Here is a 27,283-nt window from a genome sequence, read left to right as displayed (position 1 = left end):
CTAACTTATGACTGCCAAATCAGACAAAAATTGGAGCTCTAGGGGTCATCGAAGACTAGTAAGGATATCGGTTTATGCGGAAGCTATATCAGATAAAAGGCCGACTTAGACCATATACCCCGAAAAAAAATTATACAAAACGTGCTCAGTTCAGTACCATACGGTATTGATAGCAAAGCAATACCGTATGGTTTGGTATTAAACGTATAACCGAACTGGTATTGGTTTTCAAGTTTTTGCCTGTTAGGGTGAAGATAATTTAATTTCAAAATATTTAGTTTTTCTTTCGAGGCGAGCTTAAAGAGGACGATTAAAATTAAAAAAATTACTTTCACATAAGATCATATTTTGGGAAAAAATCGCCTCGTTGAAAGCAGGCAATTTTAAAAGCTCAAAAGATCAAACAAAAAAATTGTTCCCAAAATCTTGGAGTGAGATTTCAGGGTCTTATTGCATTTGATGGTTCTTATAAAGGGTGATTTTTTTGAGGTTAGGATTTTCATGCATTAGTATTTGACAGATCACGTGGGATTTCAGACATGGTGTCAAAGAGAAAGATGCTCAGTATGCTTTGACATTTCATCATGAATAGATTTACTAACGAGCAACGCTTGCAAATCATTGAATTTTATTACCAAAATCAGTGTTCGGTTCGAAATGTGTTCAAATTTTGACAAATTTTGTTCAGCGATGAGGCTCATTTCTGGTTGAATGGCTACGTAAATAACAAAATTGCCGCATTTGGAGTGAAGAGCAACCAGAAGCCGTTCAAGAACTGCCCATGCATCCCGAAAAATGCACTGTTTGGTGTGGTTTGTACGCTGGTGGAATCATTGGACCGTATTTTTTCAAAGATGCTGTTGGACGCAACGTTACGGTGAATGAACACATTTCGAACCGAACACTGATTTTGGTAATAAAATTCAATGATTTGCAAGCGTTGCTCGTTAGTAAGTCTATTCATGATGAAATGTCAAAGCATACTGAGCATCTTTCTCTTTGACACCATGTCTGAAATCCCACGTGATCTGTCAAATACTAATGCATGCAAATCCTAACCTCAAAAAAATCACCCTTTATTAAAACAAGTAAAATCGTGCTAAGTTTGACCGGGCTGAATTTTGGGAACCCACCACCATAGATTCTGCTAACATGTATACGAACTAAGTATAGTTGAAGGGCATTATTTTATTCTACATACCAAACTTCTGTCAAACCAGCAAAAGTTAAAGCTTCTAGGAACCAAACAAGAATAATCGAGAGACCAGTTTATATGGGAGCTCTATCATGTTATAGACATATTTGGACCGTACCTGGCACCATTGTTAAAAGTCGTTACAGAACACCGCATGCAAAATTTAAGACAAATTGGACAAAAATTTGCGGCTTGTAAGGGCTCAAGAAATCAAATCTTAAGATGGGTTTATATGGGAGCTATAACAGACTACAGACCGATTTATACCGTATTTAGCATAGTTTTTGGAAGTCTTAATGAAACACCACGTGGCAAATTTCAGACAAATCGAATGAAAAATGCGACTTTCAGTGATTCAAGAATCAAATCTTGATGTCGGTTTATATGTGAGCTATGCCAGGTTATAGACCGAGTCAGACAGTACTAAGCCCGGCTATTATAAGTCATGACAGAACCCTATGTGAAAATTTCAGCCAAATCGGATGAAAATTGAGGCTCCCAGGAGTTCAAGTAGTGAAATCGGAAGATCGGTTTATATGGAAGCTATATCAGGTTATAGACCGATTTGGCCCGTACTTGACACAGTGGTTGAAAATCATAACGGAACAGAATGTGCAAAATTTCAGATAAATCGGATGAAAATTGAGGCTTCCAGAGGCTCAAGAAGTCAAATCGGGAGATCGGTTTATATGGGAGCTATATCCAAATCTGAACCGATATGGCCCATTTTTAATCCCCAATCCCCTACACCAATATAAAGTATCTGTGCAAAAATTTTAAGCGGCAAGGTTACACGTTCGATCGCTATCGTGATTTTAACAGACGGACGGTCGGCCATGTCCGGCTAGATCGACTCTGAATGTCGAGACGATCAAGAATAGATATACTCTATCTGGTCCTATATCAATATTTTGATATGTTACAAACTGAATTACTAGATTAGTATACCTCCATCCCATGGTGGTGGGTATAAAAATGTCAAGCTTTACGATAGAGCTATCAGCTGACAGATTGCAACATTAGGGATGTCCAATCCCCAAATATAAAAGGCAACCATTGTACTTCACTGGGTCTCAGATCAATATTTCAATGTGTTACAAACGGAATACGAAATAAGTATAGAGTAGGGAGGGTATAAAAATTGGGAAATGGTTGGAACGAGATACTTTGGTGGCGTAGGTTATATTTATAATTTCAACGAAGTTGTCTTTTAAAGTTTTAATTCCATTGACGTTTTTATACCATTCTCCATTAAATGGAGACGAAATATTCGTCTAATCTAGGCACTTGAAATTTTCACAAATACTTGTTATTAGTGTAGGTCGGTTGGGTTTGCCACTGGGCCAAACCAGTCCATGTTTTGATATAGCTTCAATATAAACCGATCTTGAGTTTTGACTTCTTAAGCCTCTAGAGGGCACAATTCTTAACCGATTTTGCTGAAATTTTGCACATGGTGTTTTGGATCACTCTTAACGACTGTGCCAAGTATGGTTCAAATCGGTTCCTTAACCTGGTGTAGTTGCCATATAAACCGATCTCCCGATTAGATTTCTTGAGCTTCTAGAGGGCGCAATTCTTATCCGATTTGGCTGAAATTTTGCGCATGTCGTTGACTTCCAACAACTGTGCCAAGTATGGTCTACATCGGTCCATAAACTGAAATATCCGCCTTATAAATCGATCTCCCGATAAGATTTCTTGAGTTTCTAGAGAGCCCAATTCTTCCAATTTGGTTGAAATTTTGCATAGGTCCTTTTGGTAGGACTTCCAAGAACTGTGCCAAGTATGGTCTAAATCGGTTGATAATCTGATATAGCTGCCAAATCAATCTCCCAATTTGACATTCCGAGCCACTGCCTTTGAAACTTGAAAGCTGATCGTTTCGCAATCTTCTCGCGGTTTGTAGGAGAGTTTATTGGGTTGCCCAAAAAGTAATTGCAGATTTTTTAAAAGAAAGTAAATGCATTTTTAATAAAACTTAGAATGAACTTTAATCAAATATACTTTTTTTACACTTTTTTTCTAACGCAAGCTAAAAGTAACAGCTGTTAACTGACAGAAGAAAGAATGCAATTACAGAGTCACAAGCTGTGAAAAAATTTGTCAACGCCGACTATATGAAAAATCCGCAATTTCTTTTTGGGCAACCCAATATAAGCTTTAAGCAAATTCAAGAATTGGCCATGCTGTTCATATAGGATGTGCTAGGGGGACATATTTACCGACCATGGCAATATGGTACTCAAATAAAAGGTATTTGCGAGTAGAATACGAATCTGATATCCAAATGTGGGACCACGTTTCTGGGGGTCCACTCCTTCCCCAAAACACCCCACAAAGAGGACTTATTTACTGAACATAGCAATATGGGGCTTAAATAAAAGGTATTTGAGTGCAGAATACGAATCTAATATCGAAATATGGGACCAAATGTTTGGTCTCTTCAGAAACATCAAATTAAAAGTCATTGGGCTCAAATTAAAGGTCATTGGGAGTAAAGCACGAATCTGATATCAATATTCCGGGAAAGTGTCTGGGGGGCCACCCCACCCAAACAACTCCACCCAAATAGGAAGTATTTGCTGACTATTCCAATATGAGGCTCAAATAAGATGGTTTATGGAGTAGAATACGAATCCGATATATATTTTCAAGGCCAACTCACTGAGTGGCCGCCCATCCCCCAAAACTCCTCCCAAGGCGGTCATGTTTGCCGACTATGGAAATATGGAGCTCAACTTAAAGGTATTTGGGAGTAAACCACGTATCTGATATCAACATTAAGGACCAACTATCTAGGGGACGTCCCAACGCCATAACAACCCCCAAATAGGACGTATTTGCTCACCAATTCAATTTGGGTCTTAAAGAGAGTGGAACTAAATATTCATAGTTTTTAGGGCTTAATGAGATTAGAAAACGATATTTAAATAAATGATATATAGATAGATGAGAATAGAGCACGTTGTGGATATATTTTCCGGGCTTAGTGTTTGGAGGCCTCCCCTTAATCCCCAAAACACCACTAAATCGGGAATATTTACCGACCATGCCAATATGGAGCTTAAATGAAAGGTATTGGAGCGTAGAGCAAGAATTTATACCCACTTTCGGGACCAATTTTCTGGGGGTCTACCCCTTTCCCAAAATACCCCACAAACAGCAATTTTTTACTGACCATCGCAATATGGGGTTCAAATAAGGGATTTGAGGGTAGAATACGAATTTGATATCTAAATGTAGGCCAATATTTTAGGAATCACCCCTTCCCCAAAACACCCCCCAAAGGGTAAAAATTTTTCGACCATCACAATATGTGGCCCAAATGAAATGCATTTGAGATTAGAAAACGAATTTGCTAACCAATTTCGGGGCCATATGTTTGGGGGGCGCCTCATCGTGTGGGGGTTTAAATAAATGATATTTGAGAGTAGAGCACGATGCTGATATTTTTTCAGGGTCAAGAGTCTGGGGAACCACCTCACCTCCGAAAACACCCCTAAATCAGCATCATGAGAATATAGGGCTGAAATAAAGTATTTTAAGTATCTTACATCCAAACATAAATTCGTAGGCCAATAAAGATCATATGGGATTCACATAAAGGCACTTATATTGTTAAACTGTTAGTCAAGCGATATACTATTTTCGTAGCATGATATTTCATTAAAACCTTTTTTAATTGTCGAATATAAATATTCCAAGGAACATTTTGCTCCATATAAAGTAAAAGAAGGCGCAGCGGAGCGGGCCCGGTTCAGCTAGTGGTTAATAAAATAGGTTTTGTTGCTTTTTATACCCTCCATCATAGAATGGAGTTATACTAATTTCGTCTTTCTGTTTGTAACTCCTCGAAATTTTCGTCTAAGACCCCATAAAGTATAATATATATATTCTTGATCGTCAAGACATTTAATGTCGATCTAGCCATGTCCGTCCGTCCGCCGTCTGCACGCTAACTTTCGAAGGAGTAAAGCTAGCCGCTTGAAATTTTGCAAAAATACTTTTTATTAATGTAAGTTAGTTGGGATTGTCTATGGGCTATATCGGTTCAAGTTTTGATATAGCTGTCATATAAACCTATTTGGGGTCTTGACGTCTTGAACCACTAGAGGGCGCAATTATTATCTGATTTGGCTGAAATTTCGCATGATGTGTTTTGTTGTCACTTTTAACAACTGTGCCAAATATGGTTGAAATCGGTCATTAACCAGATATAGCTGCCATATAAACCAATCGGGGATCTTGACTTCTTGAGCCTCAAGAGGGCGTAATTATTGGGTTGCCCAAAAAGTAATTGCGGATTTTTCATATAGTCGTCGTTGACAAATTTTTTCACAGCTTGTGACTCTGTAATTGCATTCTTTCTTCTGTAAGTTATCAGCTGTTACTTTTAGCTTGCTTTAGAAAAAAAAGTGTAAAAAAAGTATATTTGATTAAAGTTAACTTTTAATTTTATTAAAAATGCATTTACTTTCTTTTAAAAAATCCGCAATTAATTTTTGGGCAACCCAATATTATTTCTTATTTTGGCTGAAATTTTATATAACGGCTTCGCCCATGACCTTAAGCGTTCGTGTCAAAAATCATAGCACTGGAGGACGCAATTTTTACCCGATTTGTCTGAAATTTTGCAGATGGTATTTTTCTGTGAATTCTAACAGCCATGGCAAGCACATTGACAGAACTTGATAAATGCGATCCGAGTTGGAGGGTACATACAAGTTTCGGCCCGGCCGAACTTAGCACATTTTTACTTGTTAAAATTTATTTTCTGTGGAAAAATACAGACACTTTTATATTTTGTAACACAAACACTTCGTTGCTTAGCTGTTTACTTCATTTTTAAGAAATAAAAGATGTTATAAAATATATTGTAAACAATACCGAACGGTTCAAACTCGATTTAATTTCAAATTGTAATGGTTATGAGGCTTATGTCTCTAAGAGGTCTTTCATTTACAAACTCGTCAATGTAGTTCCCCACTTTCGTGGCTGGGCCATTAACTTAAATCCAATGCATTGTTGGACAGTTCTTTTGTTCGATGTAAGATAAACTGGTGTTATACCTTTCACAGCACAATCGAACAGTTAAAATGAGTGACTATTAAGAATGCTAACATCACTCATATAACAGCTAAGTATAGGCGGCAGCAATGTTGACTATAGCACAACTGGTTTCATTCATGGGGAAAGGCTAGTGTGTATTATGTTCCAGAACAAAGAAACAGCATTTGGTGGAGAAATATCTGTTTGACATACTAATGTAGCATTTGCATCTAAAATGTCTTAACTTTTCAAAAAAAAGAAATGAAACATTTTGAACTAGACATTTTGATTGAGATTGCAAACCCAAATTTGCTCGATTCAAGTTTAAGCTCAATGATATGGGACCTCCTTCTCATAGCCGGGTTCGAGCAGCATGCCACTGTGGAAAAGTTTTAACATGGCACCCAGACTTTCAGCGTCATAGGCGGACATGCTAATCACTGCGGTACGGCTAACTCCTCCTGTGTTTTGAAATTTTTGATTTGTTTTGTTTCGATGGGAGTATCTTCAGCGGTTTGCAACATCGGTTCCAAGAGGCCTTCTAGGGCGTAGTGTGTCCTCAGGACAGAAGGAAATTTTAATACCAATTTTGCATAGAAGAATTCAAATACATTTTGCCTATTTAAAACTGAGATTTTGCCCTTTTAATAGCTAAAGCATGAAATATGCAGAAAATGCTCTTTTCAATCCTCCGATTCGGTGGGGCAACAAACCAAAGCTATTTCAAATAATTTAACAAATTCTTTTGCGATAAGGCGCTAAAGTGAGAATTACGTTGTGTTCAAATTTAAGTAAAAACCCCACTTTTAGGTTTGCGAACGCTAAAAAAAGACAAAATAATTTCTTTCCAAATTACATTTTTATTTGTTCAACGTGCTTAAGCATCAATGGCCATATAGAATCTGCTTGCTGCATTAATATTGCCGCTTACATCTTGTTGCTCGTCTTTATCCAATATATCATTGTTGCTTGACTCGTCATCCTCATCTTCGGGATCGGGATTGTCAGAATCTTGGGGATCAAATTCGGCATTACGAGGCCAAGGAGGGCCACCAGGAGTACCAGGCCAGCCGGGAGGCAAAGAGGGACCACCAGGCCCACCAGGTCCACCGGGTCCCCAAGGACCGCCAGGCCCCCAAGGACCACCAGGTCCATAAGGACCACCAGGACCACCGGGACCCCAAGGACCACCAGGACCATTAGGACCCCCAGGACTTCCAGGTGGATATGATCCTGGCCAACCTCCATTATTCCAACCACCTCCACCGCCACCTCCTCCACCACCTCCATTGCTACCGCCACCTCCTCCACCTCCTCCACCGCCATTGTTACCACCACCTCCTCCTCCACCACCTCCGCCACCACCACCACCTCCTTTGCTACCACCACCTCCTTTTCCAATAGGTATGGGTATAATAACTGGATGTGGACTGGGAGATGGTATTATAATTGGCGGATGTGAATTTCCTCCCTTGTCATGGTGATGATGATGATGATGTTTTTCTTCAGAATGTATGGGATATGGATAATGTGGAGGGGGCGGTGCCGGAATTATTATCGGCGGATGATGGTAGCCTTTGTCATGCTGACCGGGTGGACCAATAGGGCCAGGTGCACCATTTTGACCTGGAACGCCAGGATTTCCCGTATTGCCCTTTGGTCCTTTACGACCTGGCGAGCCTGGGTTGCCAGGAATACCTGGAGAACCAGGATAACCAGCGCTACCTTTATCGCCTTTTGGTCCTCTTGGGCCTTGTTGACCGGGCACACCGGGAGGCCCTGGAGGACCAGGTGGTCCTGGAGGACACTGACATTTCGGTGGGTAGTAGGGTGCGGATTTGATGACCACCTGCCGTGCTGGCGATGGACGATTACTTAGACTTTCGAAATTTATCAAACGGGGAGCATTCTCGTCCTTCTCTTCAGCTTGATACAAGCTTATGCTGAAACCTGCAAAATAAGCGTTTGAAAAAATTTGTCTCCTACATTAGTACTCATACTTACATAGTACCACAAAGGCTATGCACCACTTCATGCCACTGTTTTAGGCAAACAACTGTGATGAAATTTCTTCGAAACACTTGTTTTATATAGCAACAAGACTTTCAATTGGAAATAAAGAAAATTTAGAAATTTATCATTTATTTATAGCGGGTATAATGCGTTGATCTTCTATAGACACATTTTGCAAACGATGGATTTGCATTTGCATTTTATAAAGTCGCTTTTGTTTTTAATGCCTTTATTGTCTTCATTGTTAAAAAGACACAAATCGATATTCTCATAATTTGCATATGATTTTCTATGAAAAATCAAAGTTGCATGAAGTTTTCACTAAAGGTGGGTATTAAGTTCGTTCACTAATGGAATTTTTACAAAACATTGTTTCACTAATTATAGAAGTTCAATGAAGTCAACTCTCATTTCTGATATTGTAATTATCTCATTTATTTATTTTTATTTGTATGTTTTTGGCCGAGTCGTCGAGGCCGAGTCGTCGAGACGACTTAAAAAAAGGGTGCATTACCATGTGAAATCGTTGAAGACATATAGCCGATAGGCCATAAAAATCGTTGATGACATTTTCATATAGTTGTTGCAAAAAATCATAGACGATATTTTAGGCGACATTGTGAACAAATTCAATTGACAGGTCTGTGACGATGTCAGCGTCAGCTTTTTAAAGAAAAAAATAAGTATAATTTTACATTTTTCAATTAAAAAAACAAGTAAAAACGTGTTAAGTTCGGCCGTGACGAACTTTGAATACCCACCACCATGGATAAATTAACCACTACAACTGCACTCCCACATCCACAGTAATATGCTAATGGGGGCTGTTCTGGACCATATTTGATTCAGATCCCGAAAACTCTTATACAACTTATACAAGTCGCAGTTTCAGCGAAATCGGGCAATACTTTCGCTTTTATTGGATTTTAAAATTCACCGAAATTGGGTTTTAATGGGCTTAAGACCCCCAATCGGCAAGTCGGTCTATATGGCAGCTATATCTAATTTTTTTTTTTGATCTGCACCATATTTAAGTGTGATGGCAGAAGGCTTAAAAAACTCACTGTTTCAAGTTTCAGCGAAATTGGGTTATAAATACAGCTTTTATGGGCTGAAAACCTTTAATTGGCAGATCGGTCTATATGGCAGCAATATCTGAATATAGACCGATCTGTACCATATTTTAATTGGATATTGGGAGGCTTTAACTAACTCACTGTTTCAATTTTCAGCGTAATCGGATAATAAATGCGGCGTTTATGGGCTTAAGTTTAAGTGATTAAAACAGCAGTTCGGTCTATATGACAGCTACATCTATATATAGCTCGATATGAATCATATTTGAGTAGGATGTCAGGGGTTAAAAAATTTTCTGTTTTCAATTTCATCGAAATTGGATAATAAATGCGCCTGTGAAGGAATTAAGACCGTAAATCGGCATATCGCTCTATATGGCAACTATATGTACAAATTGTCCGTTATGGACCATATTCGTATATCGTATAACTTCTAGTTTCATATATCAGCGAAATCGGACAAAAATGTTGGCTTTTACTGGTTTAAGACTCTAAATCGCCAGATAGGTTTGTATGGCAGCTATATCTAAATATAGTCCGATTTGGCCCATTCAAAAACTTTCAACACAATATCTCGATCTCTAAAGACTCAATATCTCAATCTTTAGAGACTGAAGAGTGATAACAGCTGACGAACACAGGGACGGACGGACAGGTACACAGACATCGTCCAATATACCCTTATTCTTGGAGGTGGGTATAAAAATTGGTAGAATCACCCAAGGCACCACCTTAAACCGAAAACTCCCCCAAACAGACATACATGATGTACATATCAATATGGGACTCAAACGAAACGTATGTGTGATTAGATTACGCCCCCACCCCCAAATAGCCCTCCAAATGGCCATATCCGATCATGTCTAATGGTACTCAAATGTAAGGTATTTGGGAATAGATTACGAATATGACATTAGAATTTGTATTCAATTTCTATCTAGCCCTAAAAAAATTCCGAAATACCTGGAACTTTTGCACACAATTACGCTGGCTCCTCAGCTCTAGCTCTAACTATTCCAAATTTCGAAGAGATATCTCTACCAGTTCTCACATGGCATATTTTTACTTGTTTATTTTGGACCTATGCCACTGTGTTATGTGCCGCAATGCAACACTTTTTTGTTCATAAGTCTTACATGGTTTAATTACTAAGAAGTGTCGCCACCATTATCGTAGAGACAACCATCGCAAAATACAGTCTGTTGCATCTTCCAAGTTTCGAAACCAGGCGTTCAGCGGTACAGCTTACTCCCTGGTGAAAATAGGGCAATTCATTTTATGATATCCGCGAGTGGGGCGGACCCTTCCTCTTTCCAATATTTTCACAAAACGATAGAATTCAGAGATGGGTGCGTCATATTAAGCTAAATTTTGTATGCCCCCTTATGGTAACATAAACACACAAAATTGGTAATAAATTGGGTTCAAATAACCGTAGGGGACGCCGTACTGCAAACGAACCCAAACGGACATGTTTACCGATTTGAACAATATGGGCATCAAATAAAAGGCATTTAAGAGTAGAGTACGAACTTGATATAAAACAAGTAAAAAGGCGTTAAATTCGGACTATGGATACCCACCACCACGGTTATATATGTAAACCACCTTTCCTAAAAATCCGGTGAAAATGCATACCTTACGCCCCATAGCAGCTATATCGAAATATGTTCCGATTTGGACCAAATACTTATAAGTACAAGTCATTGTTCACCTGTATATAACAAAATACTGGTCTTTTAAGTAGCTATATCTAAAAATGAACCGATCTGAATCACATACGACACGGATGTCGAAAAGCCTAACATAAGTCAATGTGTCAAATTTCAGTGAAATCGGATTATAAATGCGCCTTTTATGGGGCCAAGACTTTAAATCGAGATATCGGTCTACATGGCAGTTATATCCAAATCTGCACCGATTTTGGTCAAGTTGCAGAAAAATGTCGACGAGCCTAACACAACGCACTGTCCCAAATTTCGGCGAAATCGGACAATAAATGCGCCTTTTATGGGCCCAAAATCTTAAATCGAGAGATCGGTCTATATGGCAGCTATATCCAAATTTGAACCGATCAGGGCCAAATTAAAAACAGACGTCGAAGGGTATAAGACAACTCACTGTCCCAAATATAAGCGATATGTGATAATAAATGCGCCTTTTATGGCCTCAAAACCTAAAACCGAGAGATCGGTCTATATGGCAGCTATATCCAAATCTAGACCGGTCTAGGCCAAATTGAAGAAGGATGTTGAAGGGCCTAACACAACTCACGGTCCCAAGTTTCAGCAAAATCGGGTAATAAATGTGGCTTTAATGGGCCCAAGACTTTAAATCAAGAGATCGGTCTATACGGCAGCTATATCCAAATATGGACCGATCTGGGCCAAATTGAAAAAGGATATCGAAAGGCTTAACACAACTCACTCTCCCAAATTTCGGCAAAATTGGACAATAAATGCGCCTTTTATGGGCGCAAGACCCTAAATCGGCTGATCGGTCTATATGGCAGCTATATCCAACTCTGAACCGATCTAGGCCAAATTGAAGAAGCTTGTCGAATGCCCTAAATCAACACACTGTCTCAAATTTCAGCAAAATCGGATAATAAATGTGGCTTTTATGGGCCTAAGACCCTAAATCGGGGGATCGGTCTATATGGGTGCTATATCAAGATATGGTCCGATATCACTCATCTTCGAACTTAACCTGCTTATGGACAAAAAAAAAAGAATCTGTGCAAAATTTCCGCTCAATACCTCTATTTTCAAAGACTGTTGCGTGATTTCTGACGGAGACTGACGGACATGGCTAGATCGTCTTAGATTTTTACGCTGATCAAGAATATGTATACTTTATAGGGTTAAAATTGGATATTTCGATTGACTGCAAAAGGAATGACAAAATGAATATACCCGCATCGTTCGGTGGTGGGTATAAAAATATCGAAAATATTGAATGTTGTGAATATCGATAGTTTTCCAGCTCTACTCCACCATGGATCGCATTTGTCATGTTCTTTGCCCGGTATCTCTTTATAGGGAAGTGGAGGATATGGTATAATAATTGATAAGCTATTGGAGCTTAATCTGATTATGATCCGATTCGAGCTTTACCTGGTTTGGATGTAGGAGGTCATAGTAGAAGGCATTGTGCAAATTCTTAGTCAAATCTTCGCGGTGCTTCAAAAGACGTGACGATCCACGTCCAGTGACCAGTGGCGATCTTCACTGGTGGCGAATCATGGATCTATGCATATGAGCCCGAAACAAAACAGTAATCGACCATGTGGAACTTCGAAGGCGAGCCAAATCCAACGACATTTGTTCTTTATTAATGCACTTCGAAACAAATGGTCGGTTGTTTCTTCGGCGAAACTGTTTATGTGGCTGCCGTTCCGTTTTTGCAATGTAGGACAGTCAATTTTGAGTGGTACACCACAATTTGTTTGTCTAAGGTCTTGGGAGAAATTTAAAAAATGAACAAGGGAAGACAAATCACTGTTCACCATGATAATGTGAGCTCTCACATATTGGCTCAGACCTTTAACACCCAGAAGGAAGAGAGCTAGACCCATTGATAAGTATACCGATCGATTCGAAATCACTTTTTCATTCAATTTAGCTATATCCGTCTGTCTGTCTGTCCATGTTAATTTCTTAGCATGTTTGTTTAAGTTTCAATTTTCATCCAATCATCTTCACATCAAGCACAGACAAGAGGCGAAGCCCATTGAAATTGGAAAAAATCGGTTCCAGATTTGGATAATGCTCCCATATATATGTGTCCGTCACATTTGGACTAATACTGCATTTGTCATTTGTTACTTGTTTCTCCCAATATTTCGCGGGAAGGATTTTCGAATGACTCTCAATATTACTGGTAATTTTATAGTAATCGGTTCTGATATGGATATAGCTCCCATATATTTATATCGCCCGATTTTCGTTTCAAGAACCTCTGCAAGCACTTTTATTTACCAATCGTCCCAACATTTTGCATAAAGCTTTCCTCGACAGCTACCACAAAGTCACGGAATTTTAGTTGAAATCAGTTTAGATTTAGATATAGCTCTCATATATATGTTTGTCCGATTTTGAACAATATTGCAAGATTATGCCCATTTGTTAACCGACTCTCTCAAAATTTTACAGGAAGCATTTTTTTATAACTCTCGAAATTTCTGATGAATTTTATAGAAATCGGTTAAGATTTGAATGCAGTTCCCATTTAAAAATATATTGCCCAATTTTCTTCCGCAGCTACTGCAAGCGTATTTGCACTACATTTTCCTAGACGACAACAAATATGTCTAAGAAGTTTGGTCGAAATCGGTTTAGATTGGAATGAAGGAGTAAAACTACACGCAAAAAAAGGCGTTTGGGACTTTTTTACAACAGAACAAGTAAAAGCGTGCCAAGTTCGGCCGGGCCGAATCTTATATACCCTCCACCATGGAGCGCATTTGTCGAGTTCTTTTCCCGACATCTCTTTTTAGGCAAAAAATGATATAAGAAAAGATTTGCTCTGCTAATAAAGCGATATCAAGATATGATCCGGTTCAGACCACAATTAAATTATATGTTAGAGACCTGTGTAAAATGTCAGCCAATTCGAATAAAAATTGCACCCTTTGGGGGCTCAAGAAGTAAAATAGAGAGATCGATTTATATGGGAGCTGTATCGGGCTATAGGCCGATTCAGACCATAATAAACACGTATGTTGATGGTCATGAGACGATCCGTTGTACAAAATTTCAGGCAAATTGGATAATAATTGCGACCTCTAGCGGCTCAAGAAGTCAAGATCCCAGTTCGGTTTATATGGCAGCTACAAAATATCAGGTTACGAACCGAATTGAATCATACTTAGCACAGTTGTTGGATATCATAACAAAACACGTCGTGCAAAATCTAATCGGATAAGAATTGCGCTCTCTAGAGGCTCGAGATATCAAGACCCAAGATCGGTTTATATGGCAGCTATACCAGTTATGGACCGATTTGAACCATACTTAACACAGTTGTTAGAAGTGATACTAAAACACTATGTGCAAAATTTCAGTCAAATCGGATGAGAATTGCGCCCTCTAGAGGCTCAAGAAGTCAAGACCCAAGATCGTTTTATATGGCAGCTATATCAAAACATGGACCGATATGACCCATTTACAATACCAACCGACCTACACTAATAAGAAGTATTTGTGCAAAATTTCAAACGGCTAGCTTTACTCCTTCGGAAGGGAAGTTAGCGTGCTTTCGATAGACAGACGGACGGACGGACATGGCTAAATCGACATAAAATGTCGCGACGATCAAGAATATATATACTTTATGGGGTCTCAGACGAATATTTCGAGTAGTTACAAACAGAATGACGAAATTAGTATACCCCCCATCCTATGGTGGAGGGTATAAAAAACACTTTTATCATGAAGTTTTTCTTTTATTGTATCCATGTAACGTTTCCCTTCAATATATCAACGTTAGCTATAACGTAGCTATCTTTGTTTTTCAAGTTTTTTGTCTGAAGATCATTAAATTTTACACATTTTTGTTTGTTTCTCTTTCGAGACGAGCTCAATGATCGGAGATTGCAAATGGAAAAGGATAGCCAAAGATAACAACACACCCCAACCACTGTGGGACGCGTTTCGTCTTTGGTTAGAATACTTTTCAAGGGTCGTGCCTTGGTATGTTGCATTTGAATCCTACATGTATTTTTGTGTAATGACAGACTATTTTTCTTTGGCAATTACATTTCTTCCGTACTTCACATGATTTTGTGCATCTTGTTTAACTAACTGTAGCAATTTCGCATACGATAAAATGACATTTATTTTGTTGTAAAACCATAATCTCTTTGATTGCAAAAGTGTTTCGTTAGCCGCAAATGTTTATTCGTTTGCCGGACCAATTATTATTCTCTTGCGTCTATCATCCTAGAGAGAAAGGGTGAGTTTTTGACCGTATAGACCAGTGATGTGCAAAAATACTCACATTATTGCACATTACTGTGTACGCGCAAAAGAAAACAATCCCAAGCATGGCCATGAGCTCGCACATAATTGCAATTGTGTGCTTGTCACTGGTGTAGACAAATTCTCACAAACAACATTTTTATTCCCACCACCATAGGATGGGGGTATACTAATCAAGTGATTCTGTTTGTAACACCTCGAAATATTAAACTAGGATCCCTTAAAGTATATATATTCTTGATCGTTTCGAAATTCTGATTGGAACTAGCCATGTCCGTCCGTCCGTCCGCCCGTCTGTCGAAATCACAATAGCGGTCGAATGCGTAAAGCTAGCCGCTTGAAATTTTGCACAGTTACTTAATATTGATGTTGGTCATTGGCGATTGCAAATGGGACATATCGGACATATATACCGATCTCCCGATTTGACTTCTTGAGCCCCTGGAAGCCGGAATTTTTGCTCGATTTGGCAGAAATTTTGAACGTAGTGTTCTGTTATGACTTCCAACAACTCTACAAATTACGTTCCGAATCGGTCTATAACCTGATATAGCTCCTATATAAACCGATCTCCCGATTTGACTTCTTAAGCCCCTGGAAACCACAATTTTTGTCCGATTTGGCTAAAATTTTGCAAAAAGTATTCTATTTTGACTCTCAACAACGAAGCCAAGTACAGTCTCAGTCGGTCCATAACCTAATATAGCCCCAATATAAACCGATCTCCCGATTTGACTTCTTGAGCCCCTGGGAGCCGCAATTTTCATCCAATTTGGTTGAAATTTTGTACATGGTCTTCTGTTATGACTCCTAACAACTGTGCCAAGTATTGTACGGTTCACAACGATTTGACTGAAATTTTGCATATAGTGTTCCCTTTGAATCTCCACAAGTGCGACAAGTGCGGTCCAATTCGGTCTATAACTAGTTATAGCTCCCATATTTTAACAGAACCCATGGTGGAGGGTTCCCAATGTTCGGCCCGGCTGAACTTAGCACGCTTTCACTTGTAATTTGTTTCCTTAATGTTTCGAATGAGCAACGTGTCAGTTTATGAGTGGCTCCGTCTAGTCTAGTTAACCCGGAAAGTGAAAATTTTTAAAGTTTCGTCTTAGAAACAACAAGTAAGAAGGCATTAAGTTCGGCCGGGCCGAACTTTGGATACCCACCACCTCGAGTATATATGTAAACCACCTTTCATCAAAGTCTGGTGAAAATTGCATACCTTATGTCCCACAGCAGTTATATCGAAATATGATCCGATTTGGACCAAATACTAATAAGTACAAGTCATTGTTCAATTGTGTATATACAAGTCATTGTTCAATTGTGTTGCCAAGACTTTAAATCGAGATATCGGTCTATATGGCAGCTATATGCAAATCTTGTTCGATAACTTAACTCTCTGTCCCAATAATGTCCCTTTTATTGGCCCAAAACATTAAATCGAGATATCGGTCAATATGGCAGCAATATCCAAATCTGGATCGATCTGAGTGAAATTGAAGAAGAATGTCGAAGAGCCTAACATAACTCACTATCACCAATTGCGGCGACAGCGGACAATAAATACGCTTTTTATGGCCCCAAAACCTAAAACCGAGAGATCGGTCTATATGGCAGCTATATCCAAATCTGGACCGACCTGTGCCTTATTGAATAACTGTGTTAAGGGGCTTAACTTAACTCACCCAAATTTCGGCGACATCGGACAATAAATGCGCCTTTATGGGCGAAAGACCTTGAATCGAGGGATCGGTCTATATGGCAGCTATATCCAAATCGGATCCGATCAGGGCCAAATAGAAGAAAGATGTCAATCAGCAAAATCGGATAATAAATGTGGCTTTTATGGGCCTAAGACCCTAAATCGGTGGATCGGTCTATATGGGGGCTATATCCAGATATAGTCCATTTTCGAACTTAACTTGCTTATGGACAAAAAACGAATCTGTGCGAAGTTTCAGCTCAATATCTCTATTTTTGAAGACTGTATCGTGATTTCAACAGACAGACGGACAGACGGACGGACAAGTCTAGATCGTCTTAGATTTTTACGCTGATCAAGAATATATATACTTTATGGGGTCGGAAACTGATATTTCGATGTGTTGCAAACGGAATGACAAAATGAATATACCCGCATCCTTCGATGGTGGGCATAAAAATGATGGTATATTCAATGACAACAACCATTAGCGCAACAGACACATGGCTGATAGGTACAAGGAAACACGACAACAATTATTTGGGCACATATATTCAGCTAAAGTGTACCCTTATATTTGAATTATTTTGGTCTCAAGAAGTCATATCGGGATGTCAGTACTTACGGAGGCCTATATCACCATATCGACCGATTGGGATAAAATTTGGAACTGATGTTGTAAGTCAGGACTAATGAAGCCATCAAGGAGAAGCGACCAGAATTGGTCAATCGTAAAGGTGTCGTATTCCACCAGGACAACGCTAGACCGCACACATCTTTGGTCACTCGCCAAAAACTGAGTGAGCTTGGCTGGGAACTTTTGATGCATCCACCATATAGCCCTGACCTTGCACCATCAGACAGCCATTTATTTCGATCTTTGCAGAACTCCTTAAATGGTAAAACTTTCGGCAATGATGAGGCTATAAAATCGCACTTGGTTCAGTTTTTTGCAGATAAAGGCCAGAAGTTCTATGAGCGTGGAATACTAAATTTGCAGGAAGATGGCAAAAGGTTATCGAACAAAATGGCAATTATATATTTGATTTAAGTTCATTCTAAGTTTTATTAAAAATGCATTTACTTTCTTTTAAAAGATCCGCAATTACTTTTTGGGCAACCCAATACTTGGCATGGATGTTGGAAGTCATAACTCAAGTCTTTCTTGCGAATTTCAGCCAAATCGGATGAAAATTTAGGCTCATTAGGGTTCAACAAGTCAAATCCGGCCATCCGGTTTATATACGGGCTATACCTGTTTATAAACTGATTCGGATCATACTTGGTATGGGTGTTGGAAGTCAGAACTCAAGTATCTGTGGAAAAGCGGCTTAATTTACGCGTTCGACCCCTATCGTTACTTCTACAGACGGACGGACTGGCGCACGGACATGGCTAGTTAGGCTATGAATGTCGAGACGATCCAGAATATACATACTTTATGAGGATGCAGATCAATATTTCGAGGTGTCAGAAACAGAATGGCTACATTGGTATACCCCCATCCTATAGTGGTGAGTATAATAAGGTATATATAAGCATGACGTATTTATAAATAAAGAACAAGTAAAAAGGCATTTAAATCGGCCGGTCCGAACTTTGGATACCCATGTATATGTAAACCCCCCTTTCGCCACAATCTGGTGAAAATTGGATAACTAATGCACCCAAATTCGGCACGGACATTGAGTGATCTAATAAATGTAAGTCACTGTTGAATTTTGTATTTAAAATTTCAGCGAAATCGGATAAAATAAAATAAAGCTTTTATGGGCTTTAGACCCTTCATCGGCAGATCGCTCTGTATGGAAACTATATCTAGATATTGTCCGATACAAACCATATTTGGGACGGGAGCCCTACAAGTTCCCACTATTGCAAATTTCAGCGAAATCGGTTAAAAAATAAAGCATTTATGGTCTTCAGACCCTTACTCTGGAGATCGGGCTATATGGCAGTTATATCTAAATATAGTCCGATCTGTACCACATTTAGGTCGGATGCTGAGAGGCTCAAAGCTGCGCATGATCTCCAGACCCTTTATCAGGAGATCGGTCTATATGGTAGCTATATCTTAATATAGTCCGATTTGAACCATATATAGGTCAGATGTCTGGGGGCTTGAAGTAACCCACTCTTTTAAATTTCAGCGAAATCAGGTAATAAATAAAGCTTTTATGTTCTTCAGACCCTTTATCGGCAAATCGGTCTATATGACAGCTATATCTAAATATAGTTCGATCTGAGTCATATTTGAATCAGATGTCGAGAGACCTCAAACTACTCACTGTTTAAGATTTCAGCAAAATCGGACAAAAAATTTAGTTTTTATGGGCATTAGACCCTTTGTCGGAAAATCGGTCTATATAGCAGCTATATCCAAATATGGTCCGATTTGGCCCGTTCAAGAACTTAACAAGCGCGCATCAATTCGTGAGTGATTACAACATACGGGCGGACAGATACATGGTCATCGTTAAATCGTCTTAGAATTTTATGACGATCCGAGATATATATACTTTTTAGGTTGATATTTCGATGTGTTGCAAACGGAATGAATAAATGAATATACCCCCTATCCCACGGTGGTGGGTATAAAAATAGTCAAAATACCGAATAAATATATATCAAAAGTGAAAAGTACTGTCAGTGTAAAAAAATTTTATATACGTCACAAGTATGTATACTTTTATCGTAAACAAAGCCAAACGTTTCTCAGAAAATAAAAGTTTCTTTGGTGGAAATTTTCTTTGTGTTAAACGATTTAGTTTTTTTTCTGCATTTAGGAGCTTAAAATTTTGCACAAATGCTTTCTTTTTGTGTAGGTCAGTTGGGATTGTAAATGATCCATATCGATCCATGTTTTGAAATAGCTCCCATAAAACCGATATCTCGATTACAATTCATGAGCTACTAGAGGGCGCAATAATTATCCGATTTGGCGGAAATGTTGTACTATAACATTTAACAGATGTGTCCAGAATGGTCCGAATCGACCCGAAACCTGATATAGCTCCTATATAAACCGATGTCCCTATTAAATTTCTCCCTATACCTCTTGAAGGTGCATTTCATATTTGATTTGGCTGAAAAATACGAACCTTGTATGACTTGAATCGGCTTTAAACCTGATATAGTTCCCATATAAAACGATCTCCTGACTGCACTGTGATACCACAGGAACAGAAGAAGAAATATGACTTCTAGTTCCTACCATTGATCCATCCAGATCTTTTTTAAAAACCCAACAACTAGCGAATGTTCACATCCGGTAAATCAAATAGGTTCTCAAAGAAATGAGAACCTAAAGTGGAACCCTTTTCATCTGCTAGTCTAGATTAGGCCACATAGTTTTAGAATGCTCACAGCCCCCTCTTTGTGACCATCTCTCATTTGTTGTCCTTCGGACCTGGTACTGAAAACTTAGTTTACATGTCGCTAGAGGCATACCCACAGATTCCAGTATCCCTGGAATGTGTAAGGTAGTTCCTAGTCTCGCAAGCTCGTCCGCTTTAAAGTTCCCTGGGATATATCTGTGGCCCGGCACCCAGAACAGGTGAATTTTAAACTGTTCAGCCATCTCGTTGAAAGATCTGCCCTCGCTAATGCTGGCCATATTTGAAGTGTTTTCAGCCATCAATAACTGCTCTACGAAAAGCCGAAAATCATGGTTTGATATTCGTTGATTGTTCATGGGCAAATAGACAATAGGAACCTCTTTTATTTTTCTAATTTATAGAAGTTATCTATAAAAGCCGAATTACGACAGTTTTTTCTTCCCTACATTTAAAATTTGGAAATGTTAATAAACACAAAATTTTTTCATTCATAGCATATTTTTATAACTTTTTCAGATTGCTTGCAGATTCAATGGCCATATAAAATCTATCCGTTTCAGGAAAATAACCGCTTTCATCTAGTTGCTCGTCTTCATTCAAAAGATCATGGTTGCTTGACGACTCGTCATCTTCATCTTCCTGATAGTCATCATAGCCAACTTCGTTATTGGGGTATAGGCGAGAATTTTGATCATAAGCGTCTCGTCGTCCGGTTCCACCTGGTGGCCAGCCAGGAGGCAAAGGAGGACCACCAGGGCCGCCAGGACCACCAGGGCCATAAGGACCACCAGGCCCATAAGGACCACCAGGACCATAGGGACCGCCAGGGCCACCGGGCCCCCAAGGACCACCAGGGCCATTAGGACCGCCAGGAGTTCCAGGTGGTGGTGTAGATGGACCTTTGTGGCCTCCTTTGTGCCCTCCTTTACCACCAGGTATTGGTATGATAATTGGATGTGAACCGCCTCCTCCTCCTCCCTTATGATGGTGATGATGATGATGGTGTCCCTTAGGAGGTATGGGATATGGATAATGGTGAGGTGGTGGTCCTGGAATTATTATCGGTGGATGGGGATAGTGTTTGCCACCATGGCCGGGAGGACCAATAGGACCAGGTGCGCCAGGTTGACCGGGAATGCCAGGAGCTCCAGTATCACCCTTTGGACCTTTGTGACCCGGCGGGCCTGGTTTGCCAGGTATACCAGGAGAGCCGGGAAAACCAGTGCTACCCTTATCTCCTTTAGGTCCTCTCGGTCCGGTTTGACCGGGAGCTCCAGGGGCGCCTGGAGGACCCGGAGGCCCTGGAGGACATTGGCAGCTAGGAGGGTAGTACGGTCCCGGCTTGTAGATTACGTGCGGCGGTGTCGTTGGTGAGGTATTTGGATTCTCAAAATTTATTAAGCGAGGAGCATCCTTGTTTTTTTCTTCAGCTTGGTACAAGCTAAGGCTAAAACCTGCAAGAAAAAAGTTTTATTAAATTGGACCTTAATTTTTTTTTGCAGCACTAACTCAGCGCCAGGAAGCCTATGCACCACTTCATGTCTCCGAAATTGAGAGACAACTGTTATGAAATTTCTTCCGAAATCATATCTTATATAGCCTAGACAAACGTTACCTTTCCCAGACTTTCATTGAATTCAGAGGAAATTTTAAGCTTTGACTCATATTTAGAACCGTTAGCATAGGGTAATCTTCCATTGGACATTTCGCCATCATACGATTAGCATTTTTATTTAATCACTCCACTTTTGTTATGAATGCCTTTGTTTTCTTTACCTTCATTACGTTTTTGATCAAAATTTTAAAAGTCTGTAAAAAAACAATGGTCTCACAATCTAAATATGAATAGAACCCGACAATAGAAATTACGAGTATGTTTATTTTAGCAACCAATTTGTCTTAGATTCATCATCCGCAAATCATAGTTTTACCCTTTCTATGCTATTTTGGGATATCGGCCAAGTTAAAGTGCCATTGATCTATAAAACATTTAAAGATATTGTAAAAATAAAAAAGAATTTAAAGATAAAGGGGTAGCCATTGTTTGACCGGTTTATTAATTAAGAGAATTTTTCCACTCAACACTAAACATTTTCTTATGGCTTCCAAAATCCATGGTAAGTATTGTCTAAATCGGCCTATAACCTAAGATTGTTCATATTTAAATCCGATTTGATATCTTGGCTGAAATACAGCCTTATGCCGTACAGCAGTTAGCAATACATTCCGAGCATTTAGCATTACATGACATCAAAGCAAATTTCAAATTTGCCCATGAACTTTCCGTGAAGGAACTGGGACAAACTTCTCACATATGAATGAATGCTGTCCGATTAAAGTTTATGCTCAAAGATATAGAACCTCCTTTTTATACCTCCTTTTTAACCTCGGCGTACCGCTGTACAGCACCTCTTTGGGTAGAAGTTTTTAAATGGCTTCTATTCTTGGCATAGAACCTAACAATGCCGCCAGCATTAGGAGGGAAAAACCACCGCTACAAATTTTTTCAGATATTTCAGAAATTCGAACCCAAGCGATCAGTCTCATAGGCGGACTTGCTAACCTCAGCGATACGGTGGACTTCTGCGGGAGCTGGTGATATCATCGGTGCATTTTTCTTCAAAGACAACCGTGGAAGAAATGTTGCCGTCAACGCCGAACGATAAAGAGTTATGATACGTCAATTTTTATACCCACCACCGAAAGATGGGGGTATATTAATTTTGTCATTCCGTTTGCAACACACCGTAATAGCCATTTCCGACCCAATAAAGTATACATTTTCATGAATGTCGTAAACATCCAAGAAGATCTAGCCATGTCCGCCATGTCTGTTGAAATCACGCTGCTATCTTTAAAAGTAGAGTTATTGAGCTGAAACATTGCACAGATTCATTTTTATACCCTCCACCGAAGGATGGGGGTATGTTCATTTTGTCATTCCGTTTGCAACAAACCGAAATATCCATTTCCGACCCTATCTTATATGTATATAAAAATCAATTTGTGTTTGTTTGTAGGTTTGTTTGTATGTTTGTGTGTTGCTTATAGACTCAGAAACGGCTGAACCGATTTTGTTGAAATTTTCACAGATGGTGCATAATGATCCCGTGGTGTAAATAGGGCACAACATTTTTTGATATCTGAAGGGGGGGGGGGGGGGGGGGGGCGGACCCTCCCCCTTACCCTAATTTTCAGAAACGCCAGATATCGGAGATGGGTGGTGCGATTTAAGCGAAATTTTGTGTGCTCTCATATATTACCCTAAAAAATAAAAATTTTGTACCCAAATTTCGGATGGGGTACTTAGGGAGACCGCCCCACCCTAAAACCTACCAACCATATATTTAGACCAATCACGACAATATGGGAATCAATTGAAAGGTATTTCCGAGTAGAATACAAATCTGATATCCATTTGTCGAACCAAGTGCTAGGGGGACCACCCCAACCCCAAAACCCCAAAACAAGACTTATTTACTGACCATGGGAATATGGGGCTTAAATAAAAGGTATTTGAGTGTAGAATTAGAATCTGATATCCAAATATGAGACCAAGTGTTTGGGGGCCGCCTCTCCCCAAAACCTCCCCTCAAGGGGACACATTTGCGACCATAGCCACATGGGGCTCAAATGAAAGGTCTTTGGGAGTAAAGCATAAATCTGATATCAATATTCGGGAAAAGTGTCTATGGGGCCACCCTACCCTCACAACACCACCCAACCGCCAAAACATCCCTAAATCGGACTTATTTACCGATCATGGCAATATGGGACTCAAATGAAAAGTATTTGCGAGTAGAATACGAATCTGCTATCCAAATGTGGGACCGCGTTTCTGGGGGGTGGACCCCTTCCCCAAAACAGGACTTATTTACTGACCATGAGAATATAGGGCTTAAATAAAAGGTATTTAAGTGTAGAATTAGAATCTGATATCCAAATATGGGGCCAAGGTTGTTTGGGGGGTGGACCCCTTCCCCAAAAACATACCCCCAAAAGGGACAAATTTACGACCGTAGCCATATGGGGCTCAAATGAAAGTTCTTTGGGAGTAAACCACGAATATGATATCAATACTTGGGAAAAGTGTCTATGGGGCCACCCCACCCCCACAACACCACCCAAATAGTAAGTATTTGCTGACTTTTGGAATATGAGGCTCAAATAAGAGGGTTTTTAGAGTGGAACACGAATCTGATATATATTTTAAGGCCAACTCACTGAGTGGCCGCCCATACCCCAAAACACCCCCCAAGCCGGTCAAGTTAAAGGTTTGTGGGAGTAGACCACGTATCTGATATAAACATTAGTGACCAACTGTCTAGCGGACGTCCCACCACCATAACAACCCCCAAATAGGACGTATTTGCTCACAAAGACAATTTGTGTCTTAAAGATAATTTAAATAAATATTTATAGTTTTTAGGGCCAATAATCCAAACCGGACATATTTGCTGACTTTTGCAATAAGGAGTTTAAATGAGTTTAGCAAACAAATTTGATATCCAATTTTGAGGCCAATGGGATATGAGAATAGAGCACGTTGCTGATATATTTTCCGGGCTTAGTGTTTGGGCGACCACCCTAATCCCCAAAACTCCCCCAAATCGGCCATATTTACCGACCATGTCAATGTGGAGCTTAAATGAAAGGTATTGGCGGGTAGAGCAAGAATTGATACCCACTTTAGGGACCAATTTTCTGGGGGTCAACCCCTTTCCCAAAATATGGGGTTCAAATAAATGATATAAAGATATATGAGAATAGAGCACGTTACTTATATATTTTCCGGGCTTAGTGTTTGGGGGACCACCCAATCCCCAAAACACCCCTAAATCGGCCATATATACCGACCATGTCAATGTGGAGGATTAAATGAAAGGAATTGGGGGGTTGAGCAAAAATTGATTCCCAATTTTGGGACCAATTTTCAAGGGGTCAACCCCTTTCCCAAAATAGCCCACAAGCAGCAATTTTTTAGTGACCATCGCAAAGATATTTGGGAGTAGAATACGAATTTGATATCCAAATTTAAGACCATGTATTTGGGGAATCACCCCTTCCCCAAAACACACCGCAAAAGGTAAACAATTTTCGACCATGCCAATATGTGGTATTTAAGATTAGAAACGACTTGATAACCTATTTTGCGCCATGTGTTTGGGGGACCCCTCATCGTGTAAACTCCCCTAAACCAATGGCAATATGGGGTTTAAATAAATGGTTTTTGAAAGAAGAGCACGATGCTGATATTTTTTCAGGGCCAAGTGCCTGGGGAACCACATCACCGAAATGAAGTATTTTAAGAATGGAGTACACCTTACATCCAAACTTAAATTCGTAGACCAATAAATATCATATGGGATTCGGACAAAGGCACTTATATTGTTAAATTGTTAGTCAAGCGATAAACTATTTTCGTAGCATGGTATTTCACTAAAAGCTCTTTAATTAACGGATAAAAACTAAGATATCCGACAAAAAAACAAGTAAAAAGGCGTTAAGTTCGGCTGGGCCGAATTTTGGATACCCACCACCTCGGGTATATATGAAAACCATTTTTCGTCAAAATTCGGCTAAATATGAATACCATATGCCCCATAGCAGCTATATCGAAATATCATCCGATTTGGAACAAGTACTAATAAGTACAGTTCATTGTTCAATCGTGTATACAAAAATATTGGTCTTTTTAGTAGTTATTTCGACGCGGATGTCGAGAAGCCTAATATAAGTCACTGTGTCAAATTGCAGTGAAATCGGATTATAAATGCGTCTTTTAGTGGGCCAAGACTTTAAATCGAGATAACGGTCTATATGGCAGCTATATACAAATCTGGACCGATTTGTGCCAAGTTTAAGAAAAATGTTGAATAGCCTGACACAACTCACTGTCCCAATTCGCGGCGAAATCGGACAATAAATACGCCTTTTGTGGTCTTAAGACCTTAAATCGAGAGATCGGTCTATATGGCAGCAATATCGAAATCTAAATCAATCTGAACAAAATTTAAAAAGAATGTTAAAGGGCCTAACACAGTTCACTGTCCTAAATTTCGCCAAAATCGGACAATAAATGTGGCTTTTATGGGCCTAAGACCCTAAATTGACAGATCGGTATATATGGGATCTATAAATAATATAATATAAAGCGCATCTTCAAACTTAACCTACCTATGGACAAAAAAAGAATCTGTGCAAAGTTTCAGGTCAATATCTCTATTTTTGAAGACTGTAGCGTGATTTCAACAGACAGACGGACAGACGGACGGACATGTGTAGATCGTCTTAGATTTTTACGCTGATCAAGAATATAAATACTTTATAGGGTCCGAAATGGATATTTTGATGTTTTGCAAACGGAATGACAAAATGACTATACCCCCATCCTTCGGTGGTGGGTATAAAAACAGTCAATCGGAAGATCGGTCGAAAAAGCATTCAGTGCATCAATGGGAATAACTTTCCACATTCATTTTTAAATAGCTTTTGACACATTTGTTTATTTGAATCAGTGAAAGTCATTGTCTATCGTCCAATTCAAAACTGTGATCTGAGGTCAGTTCTTAAATCTTTACATACAAAAATTTGAATGGCCTTATTGTATTTCTCTATTGTATTGACCTTTTGGCCATGATTTAATTCACATTCTTTAAGATGTGAACAAGTTTTGGTAGACATAAAATGTATGCATAAAATTTGAAGCAGTTTTTCAAAGAAAGTCATAAAACACTTTTGATCATAAAGACCACGGGAAGAAATCGCAATATTCGGCGAAGGTTATCTTTGTATATTTTTTAAGACAAGAAGAGATTTTTAGCCTAAGAAATTAGGCTACGTATCATTCAATCTGATATAATCAAATATGAGACACAACTGTGATTCGGCTAATCTAAATATCGAGCGTTTAGAGCCAA

The 27,283-nt window shown here is 39.3% G+C and overlaps 1 protein-coding gene across 1 annotated transcript in view; it reads right to left on the bottom strand.

Moving 5' to 3' along the window:
* Positions 1-21,903, bottom strand: part of LOC106092580 (collagen alpha-1(I) chain-like) — a 28,489-nt gene extending 6,586 nt beyond the window's left edge. The window contains exons 1-4 of the mRNA XM_059365649.1: positions 21,873-21,903; positions 20,933-21,817; positions 7,973-8,197; positions 7,179-7,927 (exon numbers count right to left, since the gene is read on the bottom strand). Of these exons, the coding sequence (XP_059221632.1) occupies positions 7,179-7,927; positions 7,973-8,197; positions 20,933-21,817; positions 21,873-21,903 (1,890 nt within the window). The remainder of the gene's footprint in view (positions 1-7,178; positions 7,928-7,972; positions 8,198-20,932; positions 21,818-21,872) is intronic.
* Positions 21,904-27,283: the final 5,380 nt, after the last annotated feature.

The sequence above is a fragment of the Stomoxys calcitrans genome, chromosome 3 (genome assembly GCF_963082655.1).
Source record: "Stomoxys calcitrans chromosome 3, idStoCalc2.1, whole genome shotgun sequence".
NCBI classification, from domain to species: domain Eukaryota; kingdom Metazoa; phylum Arthropoda; class Insecta; order Diptera; family Muscidae; genus Stomoxys; species Stomoxys calcitrans.
The sequence above is the reverse complement of the archived record's forward strand: the minus strand, read 5'-3'. Positions and strand labels throughout refer to the sequence as shown.